Source organism: Crinia signifera, chromosome 1, assembly GCF_055691185.1.
Source record: "Crinia signifera chromosome 1, ASM5569118v1, whole genome shotgun sequence".
Classification (NCBI taxonomy): Eukaryota; Metazoa; Chordata; class Amphibia; order Anura; family Myobatrachidae; genus Crinia; species Crinia signifera.
The window spans coordinates 432,277,374-432,294,184 of NC_139217.1; the positions used below are offsets into that span (position 1 = coordinate 432,277,374).

General features: G+C 42.8%; 1 protein-coding gene across 2 annotated transcripts in view; it reads left to right on the forward strand.

Moving 5' to 3' along the window:
- The window catches only part of NLN (neurolysin), an 85,023-nt gene that overhangs the window by 22,957 nt on the left and 45,255 nt on the right, over positions 1-16,811 (forward strand). For both annotated transcript variants that reach the window (XM_083152670.1, XM_083152678.1), the window contains 2 exons: positions 3,197-3,563; positions 13,477-13,678. In XM_083152670.1, the coding sequence (XP_083008796.1) occupies positions 3,197-3,563; positions 13,477-13,678 (569 nt within the window). The remainder of the gene's footprint in view (positions 1-3,196; positions 3,564-13,476; positions 13,679-16,811) is intronic.

Here is a 16,811-nt window from a genome sequence, read left to right on the forward strand (position 1 = left end):
CTTAAACGGTATTTTAATGCAATTTTTGTTCCTTCACAACACTGAACTCGTTTTAACCCATAGAAAAGAGTGGATGAAAAAAAACGGGTCTGAAATGGGTAGGACCCTGCTTTATTACCGTTTAGAAATAGCAGTTCAAAAGAACTGGTAAATTCACTCTGCACCTTTCAGACTGCACAAATGACCGTTTTAAAATGGTAAAATAACGGCTAAAAAGTGCGGTCTGAAAGGGACAATAGCCACATATACCAGAGACATGATGTTACAATGGAATTGGTATTAAATATGTATAAAGTCACAAATTCAGCAACGAATTGTGTCTGGAGCCACATCCACTTCTATCAGAATATTTTTTTTACCCAGATTTGTGACTTTGTTTTGCACAGAAGTACAATTACTGGCAGCCCAGTTGCCTGGGTACGCTTGCAATGTAGTTTTGTTACTTGAGTGGTGCAAGTAATGGTCAATTTTTAAGAAGAAAGTTGTTTGTAATTCTTATATTGGTCCCCAATCATCGTAGAAGTGAACCACACGTTTCCTATTGAGTATTATTGTCCCTTTAATTCCTGCATCCAAAACCGCCGAAGGCTCTGCAGCTTTGACAAGCACCATTTAGTATATTTAACCCATTATTCATACAATAACATCCGTCTGTGTCTTGTAATTGTTTAGATAAGAATAAACAGGTATATACAGTAGATATTACAGCCACAGCTGTCCAGTTTGGCAGAACTAACCAGCCACTTTAGAGTTTATCCAGATAATCCCAAATTATCTTTTGTTGCCCATCCAGTAAGATTGAAATGTAAGCCACCTGGAGTTGATCAGCGAGAATAGACAAAAAGCATCTCTCCTACTTATCTACTCAAAACTAAACTAGATATTGAAGCTCTGATTCTTGGGACCCAGAATGAACAGACCTCAGAGTCCATTATACTGGTTAAGTAACAAGACATTGGTTCCCCCAGCACACTGAATAGTATTAGTAACCAATCTTGAACACTCCATGATAATAGAATTCAGAGATATTGGTTACATACACCTGCACAGGTATATGTAACCAATATCTCTGAATTCTATTATCATGTAGTGTTCAAGATTGGTTATTAATACTATTCAGTGTGCTGGGGGAACCAATGTCTTGTTACTTACTCAGTATTAACCCCGTCCTTGCATGCACCTGAATAGTATTACTGAACTAATTTGAGCATCTACCACTATCTGTATGTCCATTTTACTGGTGATGGATGAATTGATGTAGCTGGATTGTAAATTCAGCCTAGTGTAAAGGCCCAAACACACTGCGCGATTTTGCTCCGAAAGCCGCTCAAAACACGCATTTTGAGCGCCTTTCAGCCCAAAGCAGCCCAGTGTGTGGCCCGGTGATGAGCGGTGATGCGCTCTCCCGCATCGTCGCTGGGAAAGCCGCTCATCTGCCGGTATTACCAGCAGATGAGCGGCTTTATGTATGACTTTTCAAAGCCGTCCCCCCCCTTGACATCGCCGGGCAGGGGGAAAGCCTCTCAGTGTGTATGCACTGAGGATTTTCCCGGAACATAGAGTAGGATCGCTGGTTCTCTGAGATACCCGCCGTTTAACCCCCTCGCCGGCCACATTGAATACAGGCCTATGTCATTTGGATCCACACTAGACAATATAGTCAATAAACAATATCATGAATGATTTCTCTGGAACTCTCAGGCATATATAATATAAAGGATACACACTGAACAATATTGCGAAGGATATCGTTCAGTGGAGTCATCCTGTCCCCGCATTGTATATGCAGTCTTTGACGATATAGTAAAAATACAGCTGCATGTACAAGCGACAGTGGACACCGGTAATGACCTGCAGGAGCGCGCATTGTTAACCATATTGAGAGTACACACTGGATGATATTACAAATGTTATGGCTCAGAATGGCCAAAATTCACTATATCGTTTGTAATATCGCTTTGTGTGTACCCAGATTGAGTTTTGTGGAGCCTCGCGATCATTTGTTTTCATTGCAGTTTGAGTTTATTAAAGAAGTGTAAAAGATGGGAGAGAGCACATTTATAGGGGCGTGCCTCCCCCCCTTGTGTGCGCTCTGCACAAACAGCTGGCTGCAATCTGGTGTCATCTCTGTAGTTATACCGGTAAGCGCGTTGCAGCATCCATCTAGGGGCCATTGGGTCCACCCGTATACAGTATACAGTCGACATGCATTGAGTTAACCACAGAAGGTCGACACCTGAAATAGGTTGAGATGGCGAAGGTCGACAGGGTTGGAAGATTGACACAAGAATTAGGTCAACTGGCTAGGTCAACAGTCAAAAGGTCGATATGGGTTTTTCGTGTGGTGTTTTTTTTGGTCCCTTGCCCGAGTGGATGGTAGGTCCAGTAAATGCCACCTGCCGGCACTTGTTGGCTCCAAAAATACGTGGAAAACTCATGTTGACGTTTTGACTGTCGACCTAATGCTTGTGTTGACCTTCAACCCTGTCGACCTTAGCAATATTGACCTATTTCATGTGTCGATTTAAGCCTTGTCGACCTTCTTTAATCAACCTAATATGTGTTGGCGTAACGGCCGTATACCACGCTGCTACAGATAAGTATGTGTTTAGAGCACTGTGGTACGTGATAGAGGTGTAAGGTCATTTGTGTATTCGCCATCAGTAACAGAAGCCCACTGCACACTTGTCTGATCCGCTGCTGAGTCCAAAGATACGACATCAGAGCTTTTGCATTACCATGGGACAGTTGAGTAACCTTCAGGTATTAGTCAGGATGTCTGGACTCTTCAGGCTGCCAGGGCCATTGATGCTGCATCCAGTGATGCAGCCACCGGCATTGAAAATGGATCCGACGTGTGGGAAGTTGTGAGCGACATTGCAGAACCTGCTCCTGCGCAGGTCTGAGAACATTGAAGAGTCACGTAAATCTGGAATGTATGTAAATCTCTGAATTAGTTCTTCTTGTTCAGTGTTGTTCATAAATGAAAAAAGGACGTGGTCGAGCCAGACCTGATGTCTCCTTACTCATTAACGAGACTACACTGAACATTATAATCTATTACCGTCTGTCTGCTTCTAAGCTTAAAGAGTCCTGGAAACAATCTAATATCCAAACTAAGGGGAAAAAATGAGTTGTGTTTGAATGTGGACATAGGTAGGATATATACTGTACGGCATGTCTGTGTTTCTTCCAGATAATCTGAAAACAAAGGTAAAGCCGCTGGGGGAAAAAGAGAAGTTACTCATTTTGGAGATGAAAAGAAAAGAATGTGCGGAGCGAGGGTTGGAGTTTGATGGGAAAATCAATGCGTGGGACCTGCACTATTACATCACTCGCATCCTGGAGACAAAGTACTCTGTGGACTTAGATAAACTGCGGGAATACTTCCCAATGGAGACCGTCACAGACAACCTCCTCCGCATTTACCAGGAGCTCCTTGGACTCCAGTTTGAAGTTGTGAAAGATGCACATGTGTGGCATGAACACGTGACTCTGTACACTGTGTATGACAGTGCCACGCGTGACGTTCTGGGACAGTTCTACTTGGACCTTTATCCAAGGTACAGTAAATGACATACTTATTACACTTGACTAAACGATGCATTGTGAGACCTTGTACAAATCTATCACATAAATGTTTTGCAATATGTCATTAATGTTTCATCCAAAAATTATGTTACACTGTGACAGATGTGGTGATGGCCATCGATTGCTGGTTTTCCACCATCGATGACAGACTTTGAGCCAATGGGGAGGGGGTTGGGTTTCCCCACCTATGTTGTGGCCTCAGAGCTTAACCCCCCTTTGGTGCCCCGCTATGCCTCACTCCTAACACTAATTGGATCAGAACAAGCAGCAATGGTCATCGAGGATTGTAAACAATCGATGGTGGTTGTAAACAATCTCATAGTCAGTGGTTTTGAACCATAAATGGTAATCGATGGTTAACATTGATAACCATCCCTATGTAGATAATCTGTTGGGCCCAAGTCACACACATTGTGCAGAAAGCTGTGGTAAAAATCTATAGAAAACTCTGAATTTTTACCAAAATGAATCTATAAAATTATGAATTTTGTTCACTGTGAGGTAGATGTATGAAGCAGTGATAAGGGAGTCAGAGGAGAAGTGGCCATGGCAACCAATCAGCTGCTATGTATAGTTTTATATTATGCAAATTACAAATGTTACTTCAGTGCTGATTGGTTGCTATGAGCCACTTCTCTTCTGGCTCATAACTGCTTAACCCCTTCCTGACAGAGCCAGTTTTTGCGTTCCTGACAGAGCCCTTTTTTTCAAATCTGACATGTCTCACTTAAGTGGGGATAACTTTTTTTTGCTTTTACTTATCCCAGTGATTTTGAGATTGTTTTTTCGTGACACATTGTACTTCAAATTAGTGGTAAATTTGGGTCGATACAGTCTGTTTTTTTTGTGAAAAATACCAAAATGTCGTGAAAAAATGGAAAATTTAGCAATTTGCAAAATGTTAAATTTTCTGCTTGTGAGACAAATAATCATACCACTCAAAATAGTTAATAACTAACATAGACCATATGTCTACTTTATGTTGACATCATTATTTCAACTTCCTTTTCATTTTTTTGGACACTAGGAGGCTTACAATATGAATAGCAAATTCTCAAATTTTCAAGAAAATTTCAAACACTGATTTTTTTAGGGACCAGTTCAGTTCTGATGTGACTTTGAGGGACTTGTATGTGAGACACCCCCATAAATGATACCATTTCAAAAACTGCACCCCTCACAGTATTCAAAACAGCATTTTGGAAGTTTGTTAACCCTTTAGGTGTTTCACAGGAATTAAAACAAAGTGTAGGTGAAATTTCAAAATTTCATTTTTTTTGCAGATTTGCAATTTTAATACATTTTTCTAAGGAACACAGTACATTTTACTAGAGAAATGTGACTAAAAATTGATTCCCCCAATTCTTTTGTTTTCATAAATATCCTATATGTGGCCCTAGTGTGCACGTTGACCAAACCACAGGCTTCATAATAGAAGGAGCACCTACTTGATTTTGGAGCCTCCTTTTTATGAGATTATTTTTTAGGCACCATGTAGGTTTCTAGGCACCATAAGATGCTAAAAGTTAGGAACCCCCCCACAAGTGACCCCATTTTGCAAACTACACCCCTCAGGGAATTCATCTAGGGGTATAGTGTACATTTCAAACCCCCAGGGGTTTCACCAATTGTGGTACAACTGGGCAGTGAAAATGAAAAATAAAATTTTTTACACAAAAATGCAGTTCTGGCTCAAAATTTTTCATTTTCAGAAAGTATGAAGGAGAAAAAGCACCCCAAAATCTGTGCCCCAATTTCTCCCGAGTACGGCAATGCCTCACATGTGACCAAAAAATACCATTTGGGTGCATGGCAGGACTCAGAAAGGAAGGAGTGATTTTTGGATTTTGCAGCTCAGATTCTGGTGGAATGTTGGTGGGTGCTATGTTGCATTAGCAAGACCCCCCAAGCACCAATACAGTGGAACCCCCCCACAAGTGACCCCATTTTGCAAACTACACCCCTCAGGGAATTCATCTAGGGGTATAGTGTACATTTCAAACCCCCAGGGGTTTCACCAATTTTGATACAACTGGGCAGTGAAAATGAAAAATTACATTTTTTTACACAAAAATGCAGTTCTGGCTCAAAATTTTTCATCTTCAAAAGGTATGAAGGAGAAAAAGCACCCCAAAATCTGTGCCCCAATTTCTCCCGAGTACGGCAATGCCTCACATGTGACCAAAAAATACCAGTTGGGTGCATGGCAGGACTCAGAAGGGAAGGAGTGATTTTTGGATTTTGCAGCACAGATTTTGGTGGAATGAATGGTGGGTGCTATGTTGCACCAATACAGTGGAACCCCCCCACAAGTCACCCCATTTTGCAAAGTACACCCCTCAGGGAATTCATCTAGGGGTATAGTGTACATTTCAAACCCCCAGGGGTTTCACCAATTTTGATACAAATGGGCAGTGAAAATGAAAAATTACATTTTTTTACACAAAAATGCAGTTCTGGCTCAAAATTTTTCATTTTCAAAAGGTATGAAGGAGAAAAAGCACCCCAAAATCTGTGCCCCAATTTCTCCCGAGTACGGCAATGCCTCACATGTGACCAAAAAATACCAGTTGGGTGCATGGCAGGACTCAGAAGGGAAGGAGTGATTTTTGGATTTTGCAGCTCAGATTCTGGTGGAATTTTGGTGGGTGCTATGTCGCATTAGCAAGACCCCCCAAGCACCAATACAGTGGAACCCCCCCACAAGTGACCCCATTTTGCAAACTACACCCCTCAGGGAATTCATCTAGGGGTATAGTGTACATTTCAAACCCCCAGGGGTTTCACCAATTTTGATACAAGTGGGCAGTGAAAATGAAAAATTACATTTTTTTACACAAAAATGCAGTTCTGGCTCAAAATTTTTCATTTTCAAAAGGTATGAAGGAGAAAAAGCACCCCAAAATCTGTGCCCCAATTTCTCCCGAGTACGGCAATGCCTCACATGTGACCAAAAAATACCAGTTGGGTGCATGGCAGGACTCAGAAGGGAAGGAGTGATTTTTGGATTTTGCAGCACAGATTTTGGTGGAATGAATGGTGGGTGCTATGTTGCACCAATACAGTGGAACCCCCCCACAAGTCACCCCATTTTGCAAAGTACACCCCTCAGGGAATTCATCTAGGGGTATAGTGTACATTTCAAACCCCCAGGGGTTTCACCAATTTTGATACAAGTGGGCAGTGAAAATGAAAAATTACATTTTTTTACACAAAAATGCAGTTCTGGCTCAAAATTTTTCATTTTCAGAAGGTATGAAGGAGAAAAAGCACCCCAAAATCTGTGCCCCAATTTCTCCCGAGTACGGCAATGCCTCACATGTGACCAAAAAATACCAGTTGGGTGCATGGCAGGACTCAGAAGGGAAGGAGTGATTTTTGGATTTTGCAGCTCAGATTCTGGTGGAATTTTGGTGGGTGCTATGTCGCATTAGCAAGACCCCCCAAGCACCAATACAGTGGAACCCCCCCACAAGTGACCCCATTTTGCAAACTACACCCCTCAGGGAATTCATCTAGGGGTATAGTGTACATTTCAAACCCCCAGGGGTTTCACCAATTTTGATACAAGTGGGCAGTGAAAATGAAAAATTTCATTTTTTACACAAAAATGCAGTTCTGGCTCAAAATTTTTCATTTTCAGAAGGTATGAAGGAGAAAAAGCACCCCAAAATCTGTGCCCCAATTTCTCCCGAGTACGGCAATGCCTCACGTGACCAAAAAATACCAGTTGGGTGCATGGCAGGACTCAGAAGGGAAGGAGTGATTTTTGGATTTTGCAGCTCAGATTCTGGTGGAATTTTGGTGGGTGCTATGTCGCATTAGCAAGACCCCCCAAGCACCAATACAGTGGAACCCCCCCACAAGTGACCCCATTTTGCAAACTACACCCCTCAGGGAATTCATCTAGGGGTATAGTGTACATTTCAAACCCCCAGGGGTTTCACCAATTTTGATACAAGTGGGCAGTGAAAATGAAAAATTTCATTTTTTACACAAAAATGCAGTTCTGGCTCAAAATTTTTCATTTTCAGAAGGTATGAAGGAGAAAAAGCACCCCAAAATCTGTGCCCCAATTTCTCCCGAGTACGGCAATGCCTCACATGTGACCAAAAAATACCAGTTGGGTGCATGGCAGGACTCAGAAGGGAAGGAGTGATTTTTGGATTTTGCAGCTCAGATTCTGGTGGAATTTTGGTGGGTGCTATGTCGCATTAGCAAGACCCCCCAAGCACCAATACAGTGGAACCCCCCCACAAGTGACCCCATTTTGCAAACTACACCCCTCAGGGAATTCATCTAGGGGTATAGTGTACATTTCAAACCCCCAGGGGTTTCACCAATTTTGATACAAGTGGGCAGTGAAAATGAAAAATTACATTTTTTACACAAAAATGCAGTTCTGGCTCAAAATTTTTCATTTTCAGAAGGTATGAAGGAGAAAAAGCACCCCAAAATCTGTGCCCCAATTTCTCCCGAGTACGGCAATGCCTCACATGTGACCAAAAAATACCAGTTGGGTTCATGGCAGGACTCAGAAGGGAAGGAGTGATTTTTGGATTTTGCAGCACAGATTTTGGTGGAATGAATGGTGGGTGCTATGTTGCACCAATACAGTGGAACCCCCCCACAAGTGACCCCATTTTGCAAACTACACCCCTCAGGGAATTCATCTAGGGGTATAGTGTACATTTCAAACCCCCAGGGGTTTCACCAATTTTGATACAAGTGGGCAGTGAAAATGAAAAATTACATTTTTTTTACACAAAAATGCAGTTCTGGCTCAAAATTTTTCATTTTCAGAAGGTATGAAGGAGAAAAAGCACCCCAAAATCTGTGCCCCAATTTCTCCCGAGTACGGCAATGCCTCATGTGTGACCAAAAAGTGGCAGGACTCAGAAGGGAAGGAGTGATATTTGGATTTTGCAGCACAAATTCTGGTGGAATGATGGTGGGTGCTATGTCGCATTAGCAAGACCCCCAAAGCACCAAAACAGTGGAACCCCCCCACAAGTGACCCCATTTTGCAAACTACACCCCTCAGGGAATTCATCTAGGGGTATAGTGTACATTTCAAACCCCCAGGGGTTTCACCAATTTTGATACAAGTGGGCAGTGAAAATGAAAAATTACATTTTTTTACACAAAAATGCAGTTCTGGCTCAAAATTTTTCATTTTCAAAAGGTATGAAGGAGAAAAAGCACCCCAAAATCTGTGCCCCAATTTCTCCCGAGTACGGCAATGCCTCACATGTGACCAAAAAATACCAGTTGGGTGCATGGCAGGACTCAGAAGGGAAGGAGTGATTTTTGGATTTTGCGGCTCAGATTCTGGTGGAATGAATGGTGGGTGCTATGTGGCATTAGCAAGACCCCCGAAGCACGGTGAAATGATGAACCTAAAAATCCATAGATGTGTGGTATATTTTAAAACACTCCTTTATACATAGGCCGGGTTTGTCGGGGCAAGTGTCACACTGGAAAATAGTTTGCTTTCTTATTCCCTTTTTATAGCAAACTTTGCACCTTTTTTGTGTCCTGCCCTTTTTTCCAGTGGAGGGGATTTCATCAGGAAAATGCTGCCCTGGTACAATACGGGGGCCAGTACTAGAAGTACTGGGGCCCTCTGCCTGCTGGTTCCCAAATACTAGGCCCTTTATGACTTCCTCTTGAAAGTGCATAAATGTCCCCCTCTGGCCGGTAGAACGGAATAGCACGTAAGCGTTATACAGTGCCATCTGGATGATATACACGGCCAGCTTCTTGTACCAGATTTTTGTTTTCCGCAGGGCACTGTACGGCTTCAGTACCTGATCTGAAAGATCCACTCCGCCCATGTACCTATTGTAATCCAGGATACAATTAGGTTTGGAGGTGTGGGTACTGGTACCTCGTACAGGGACGGAGGTGGTACTGTCTCCGTGAATTGTTGTCAGTATAAGGACATCCCTCTTGTCCTTATATTTGACCAACAACATATTTTCGGTGCATATTCCCCTGCTTTCACCCCTTCTCATTACTTGGGCAATGTGCGTTTTTGGGAGGCCTCTTTGGTTCTTGCGCACAGTACCGCAAGCTGCTGTACCTCTTGAACCAAGGGCCTTAAACAGGGGGATGCTGGTGTAAAAGTTATCCACATAGAGGTGATAACCTTTATCCAGGAAGGGGTGCACTAAATCCCAGACAATTTTTCCACTAACACCTACGAGGGAGGGGGGGCATTCTGGCGGTTCAATTCTTGAATCCTTCCCTTCATATACCCTAAACCTGTGAGTGTACCCTGAGGTGCTTTCACACAGCTTATACATTTTTATGCCATACCTTGCCCTCTTACTGGGAAGGTACTGGCGGAATTTAACCCTTCCTTTAAAATGTATAAGGGACTCGTCTATGCAAATGAATTTATCTGGGATGTACATATCTTCAAATTTGGCACTGAAATGATCAATGACCGGCCTGACTTTGAATAGCCGGTCAAAGGTGGGATCATCTCTGGGTGGGCACTGTGCATTATCGTTGTAATGCAAAAATTTAAGGATCGTCTCAAATCGAGCCCGGGGCATGGCCATACGGTAAAATGGGGTGCTGTACAGAACATCTGTACTCCAATATTGCCTAATTTCTGTCTTTTTTACTATGCCCATATGAAACACCAGACCCCAAAACGTCATCATCTCTACTGCATCTACAGGGGTCCACCTAGCAAATGATGACGTGGGGTTTTGAGCAATAAACTGCTGGGCATATAAATTAGTTTGGTCCACCATTAAATTTATAAAATCATCAGAGAAAAATAATTTGAAGAAGTCAATTTCTCTGAGACCTGTGGAATCAAATTGGATTCCTGGCATGGCCAAAAACTCAGGAACCTGGGGCTCAAAATTGTCTGGTGGTGGGGTCCATACGAGATCAATTATTGGGGGGGGGTCTCAGCTGCTCTACGGGGACGTCTTTGAGGGGGTCCCTCATCACTAGAGGAGGAAGATGAGGTTAAGATGAATCCTTCAAATTCCCCGCTTGCCTCACTGGCTGTGTCAGAATCAGAGGCAAGCATGGCATATGCCTCCTCCGCTGAATACATTCTTCTGGATGACTGGGATGACATTTGGGATGCCATTTTTATTTTTGTGTTACTGGTAGTGAAATGTTTCAACACGTGTATAGTGTAGGGGGGGGTACAAACTTTATTTCAACCCGGGGGGTATGTAGTGTGTAGTGTGTATGTAGTGCAGAAAAAAAAAAATACTTTATACAGGAATTTGAACCCAATTAAAAAAAAAAAAAATTGAAGGGGTTTAAAAAAAAAAAAAAAAAGGTCCTGCGCCAAAAATTGAGCACAGATGTTGGTCAGTAACGTCCGTCACTGAACAGCGCTCAAAGGCAACAGGAATTTGATCAAAAAAAAAAAAAAAATAGATCAACCCTGTGCCGAAAAAGCTGATCAGTGATGTACGTCACTGATCAGCGCACAGTGGCCACAGGACACCCACAAAATCACAGTGTGTGTAAAAAAAAAATTAAAAAAAGACCCACAGCAGCCTCAAAAAAAAAAAAAAGGTGATCAGTGATGCAACACTGATTACCAGTGAGGGGCAGCAGGTGCACAACCTTTGGTGCAACTGACAGTGCAACTGGCAGCAACTGACAGGTATATATAAAAAAAAAAAAACCTCTGCGCCCCCAAAAAGTTGCTGATCACCTCAGATATAGTGATCAGCACAAAAGGCGGGGGTAGCAGACACAAAATATACACTCTCTATCACTCTCTGTCACTATCTCTCTCTATCTCTCTATCTCTCACTATCTATCACTATCTATCACTATGACACTGCAGCAGCAGCACTGACAGTTATATATATAAAAAAAAAACCTGCACCCCCAAAAAGGGGGGGTAGCAGACACAAATCTCTCTATCTCTCACTATCTATCACTATCTATCACTATCTCTCACTATCTCTCACTATCTATCACTATGACACTGCAGCAGCAGCAGTGACAGTTATTTATATATAAAAAACCCCTGCACCCCCAAAAAGGGGGGGTAGCAGACACAAAATATAGCTCTCTCTGTCACTATCTCTCTATCTCTCTCTATCTCTCTCTCTATCTCTCTATCACACTGCAGCAGCAGCAGGAAGTCCCAAGAAGTCAGATCCAGGAAGCGTCCAGCACGCTACAAGCAGTGATCAAGTGATCAGGTAAGGTATTTGCAAGGATCAGGTAAGTATTAGCAAGGATCAGGTCAGTATCACGGCAGATAGGCACGGTGACCGCTCTGCACGCTATTCCAGACCGGAATGGCGTCTGCAGCGCAGTCACCGGTAGTTTAAATGTCGCGCCTTGGCTGTGATTGGTCCGTGGGTCCCACGGACCAATCACAGCCTTGGGGGCAGGTGGGGTGAGGGTGGGGTGAGGTGTCATCGTCACCGATGACCCCCTCATGCCCCCTGACGCCCGGCGGTGATTGACACCTGTGTTACCGAGCGTCCGATTCGCTGGTAACACAGGAAAACGCTGTGAATGGCTGTTCACACTGAACAGCCAATCACAGCGATCGCCGACGGGGGGGCGACATCGCAGCCCCCCCTGGGCATGCAGGGACATGTCTGCTGTCAGGGACAGCAGACATCGTCCCTCTGTCACTGCGTCTCGAGACGCAGTGACAGTTTAAAGTCATGACGTACATTTATGCCATGTGTCGGGAAGTACATCCCGGCCATGACGTAAATGTACGTCAAATGTCGGGAAGGGGTTAATACATGAGTTCCTTGCCACAGAATGGACAGGTGCATATACTGTAAAGTTTGTGTATGCATTCTAATGATACCATTTATTTGTTTATTTTAAGTCCTAGGTCAGCAGTAATGCCTGTACAAAGTACATATGAATAACGTTGTACACTTATTGTAGAGTTGAAAATATGGTACTTACTCATCTTTGCGACCACAGCTTACGCTACAGTACTTATGTAGCGTAACCCGCACCACCCTGGGTCCACGCCACCCTCCTGTGTCCATGCCACCATCTATTACCGTTAGTAAAGTAGTGGCAAGCGGAGTGAGACACAGAGCCCGAAGCGTGGTGAGCGAATCGAGCCCGCGAGCGGACAATGGTTCTATTCTGAAAGCGGCTAACGTAACCGGCGTAAGCTGTGGCCGCACAGATGAGGAAGTACCGGAAATATAAAACATAACAGACATATCGCAAGGATCATCCATACTAATAACAACCGACCCTTGTTTATAATGTTAAGCCTGTGAGAGGAAATTATAGGAGTGTTGTAGGATGTAGCTGGACTCCATGTCTATATGGAATGCTGTAGCCTGATTTGACATCAGTTTGCAGAGAATGCCATTACTAAAATACTGTCTATGGTTAAATATGTTTAATGTTGCCATAGTAACGATACAAATGCTGGTGGCTCACTGTCATCGCTAAAAATTGAATTGACAATCTAGAGCAGGGATAGCCAGCTCCAGTCCTCGAGAGCTACCAACAGTTAATGTTTTCCAGGTCTCCTCACAGAATCATAAGTGAAGTAATTAGCTCCACCTGTGGATCATTTATAATGTGTCAGTCAGTAATGAGTGCACCTGTGCCCCAGCCAGGTGATCTAGAAAACGTAAACTGTTGGTAGCTCTCGAGGTCTGGAGTTGGCTACCACTGATCTAGAGTAACCTAAAGGAGATGGGCTTGCGGTATATTGCTCTGATCACGGTGCGATGCTATTGCCAGGGTGCTATTGCCAGAGTGAAATCCGCACTGTGCAAGGCTACTCGGCGGCTGCGATAGTCACCGGCTAATCAGGGCCAAAACTGATGTCTGGGACACCCGTGTACATTTATTTCTATGACTGACAAGTAATGGTGTGGGTTTGACCCATAGGGAAGGAAAGTTTGGGCACGCTGCATGCTTCGGACTACAGCCAGGCTGTCTCCTCCCTGATGGAACCAAGATGATGTCAGCAGCAGCAATGGTGGCGAACTTCACCAAGCCTGTCGCCACTCGTCCCTCTCTGCTGCGGCACGATGAGGTGAAGACCTACTTCCATGAGTTTGGACATGTTATGCACCAAATCTGTGCACAGGTCAGTGACTTGTCATTGTTTACTGATTAATATTCCGAACTGATTATATAAATGCAGAATAGACTGACCTTATTATCAAAGATAAAGTGATACTCCTAGAACTTTAATAGTTATAGACTTGCATTGGCATACTATTTTTATAGGCAATGAAAGGAACAGCATTACATTACAGGACATCTCTTGTGCTTATTAAAGTGCATCTCTCATGTACTGTAGTTGCAGACCAGGTATATAGGGCCTTATTCTAGTTCACTCTTTCTGACAAAATCCTTCTTAGATGGACAAAACCATGTGCACTGCAGGTGGGGTAGATGTTACTTGTGCAGATATAATTAGATTTGGGTGGGGTTTTACATCAAAGTGAGATCTATATTGCAGTGTAAAAATAAATCAGTCAGTATTTACCCTGCACAGAAACAAAATAACGCACCCAAATCTAATTCTCTCTGCACATATTACATCTGCCCCACCTGCAGTGCACATGGTTTTGCCCATCTAAGAAGGATTTTGTCAGAAAGAGTGAACTAGAATGAGGCCCATAGTGAGATCTTGGCTCCAAGACAGGTAGGCCCAAATGAACGGCTTCAAATAAAACTCAGACGCCTTTTGCTTAGTGACGTTTCGTGATTTATTTCCTGTCCTTGTCTTAAGCCTGAGGATGGGAAATAAATTTCTGAAACATCGCTAAGCAAAAGGCATCTATGAGTTGTTTCTGAACCCGTTATAAAGTCCGGTCGGTGCAGTATCATCGATATCTATATTTCTTCTATTACTTGCACCGCGGCAATTGCGACTTGAAGGAAGTGTGTCTGCCTATCGCCTGCTATATGTGTGTGTGTGTGTGTGTGTGTGTGTGTAAAAACAATTGTTAATCAGCAGCACATACTCCTCATTATTCAGTATAATGATATAGTAACTAGCGTCCCAGTTGTTAGCATCGAAAGTTGTTAATTCATGCCAAGCGAGAAGACATTAGTAAAAGTAGCGCTAAAAACAAGGATGACTAAAATAGCCCACTCAGGAGCACGTTCTATGTCTTGTAGCGATGTCCTATTTGGACAAAAGCTACCTTAGAGGATGTGCTAGCCATTTATTGAAAAAATATATATTAGATATACATTTTATCAGTAAAAATCACTTGAATAGTGCCAGATTTTATGAGGCTGCATTTTAACGATGAGCGAGTCATCAGCTGCTACTTTCAGATATTATATTTATTCAATTAACCGTTTCTTATCTAGCGCACACATATTCCGCAGCGCTTTACAGAGAATTTTTGGAACATTCAAATCAGTCAATGCCCCAGTGGAGCTTACAATCTATGTTCCCTACCACATGTACATGCACACACAGACATTCTAATGTTAATGTATTGGGAGACAATTAACCTACCAGTATATTTTTTGGGAGTGTGGGAGGACCCGGAGTACCCAGGGGAAACCCACGCAAGCATGGGAAGAATATACTAATTCCGCAGTTAGAGCCATGGTGGGAATCGAACCCATGACCTCAGTAATGCTAACCATTACACCATCCGTAGATATCTTGGCTACCCCAATAACTGAACCTCACCACACATATATGATAAATGGGCCCCCTAATACCTAAGCCACCTCCTGTCTCAGAATGCTGCACAAACAGTCAAACTCCATCATTGTCACACGGATAGTCTCTCAATAATAAATACATGCAGCACTATACAGTTTTTCATGCTTACAAGTGAATGGAGCAAGACAATAGTTTGTGTGGATACTGTAGGTGCTGAGTCAGGCTGGAGACAGAGCGAGAAGTCCCAGAAATTACAAGTAAAATGAAAAACTATATTTAAGAGCAGCAGATACAGCGGGGAGAAACAAGGAAGTCTTACACATGATATGGGGAAGTATCACTTATATATGGGGAAATACATTGCACCAGAAAGTGTGAAGTGCTGGATTCTCATACCGGAACATTAACCCTTTTACTTCCTGAGTTCTATTTTTATTTTTAATGTCAAGTGTGATAGGTATTAATACTTTCATATGTTTTTAAATAATTTTTACTATTTATGTCTTTTAAGGGCATATTAATATGCGCAGGATAACCAATTTTTGGGGTGTACCAGCAAATATCAAGTATCCCCTAAATGTAACAGGAAACCCCACCCCCAGGTTTTTGCTTATGAAAAAACAAATGGTTTGCATTATTGCCTCACAGCGCTGAGGTCATGGGTTTGATACCCGTCATATCCCTAACTTGTATATTCTCCCCGTACTTGCGTGGGTTTACTCCGGGTACTCCGGTTTCCTCCCACAATCCAAAAATATACTAGTAGGCTAATTGGCTCCCAACAAAAATTAACCCTAGAATGTCTGTATGTGCGTGTACATGTGGTAAGGAATATAGATTGTAAGCTTAACTGGGGCAGAGACTGATGTGAGTGTTCAACTATACTCTGTAAAGAGCTGCAGCATATGTGTGCGCTATATACGAAACTGTTATTAATAAAAAAATGAAGATAAAAAAAGTTGGTTGACATTCACTAGGTGGCGCTGTGTGATCAGCTATAACCAGGCCCATGTCCCTCACTTGTAGCATTGTCTCCTTGAATACAGAATATTTGTACTGTGACGGTTACAGTTTCTGTAAAGCTCCCACAACACAATGCTTTAGGTGGTGTTAGATCCATGTACATGTGTGTGTGACTCGCTACTGCTCTTGTTGTATTGCCAATACCCTAATGTATATAGAATAATAATAAAAAACCTGAACCGCTCCCATTGAAAAATTATGAATATTGAAACATTTTTAACAAATTATTGTTATTATTAACAGTTTCTTATATATCGCACACATATTCTGCAGCGCTTTACAGAGAATATTTGAACATTCACATCAGTCCCTGCCCCAGTGGAGCTTACAATCTATATTCCCTACCACATGTACACGCACACACAGACATTCTAGGGTTATCCACCCACCCCAATCAGGCAGGTAGCATTCACAGGTGTCTGCCCACATTTTCCATGGGCGCGCCCACAGTTTTTTGTGGGCACGCCCAAGAAGGCTGGGCGGACCCTTGTCACTAATTTTGCGACCGCCCTGGTGATTGTCAAACTCGTCAAAGGCGTTCGCTCTGGGAGTTTGCACCTAA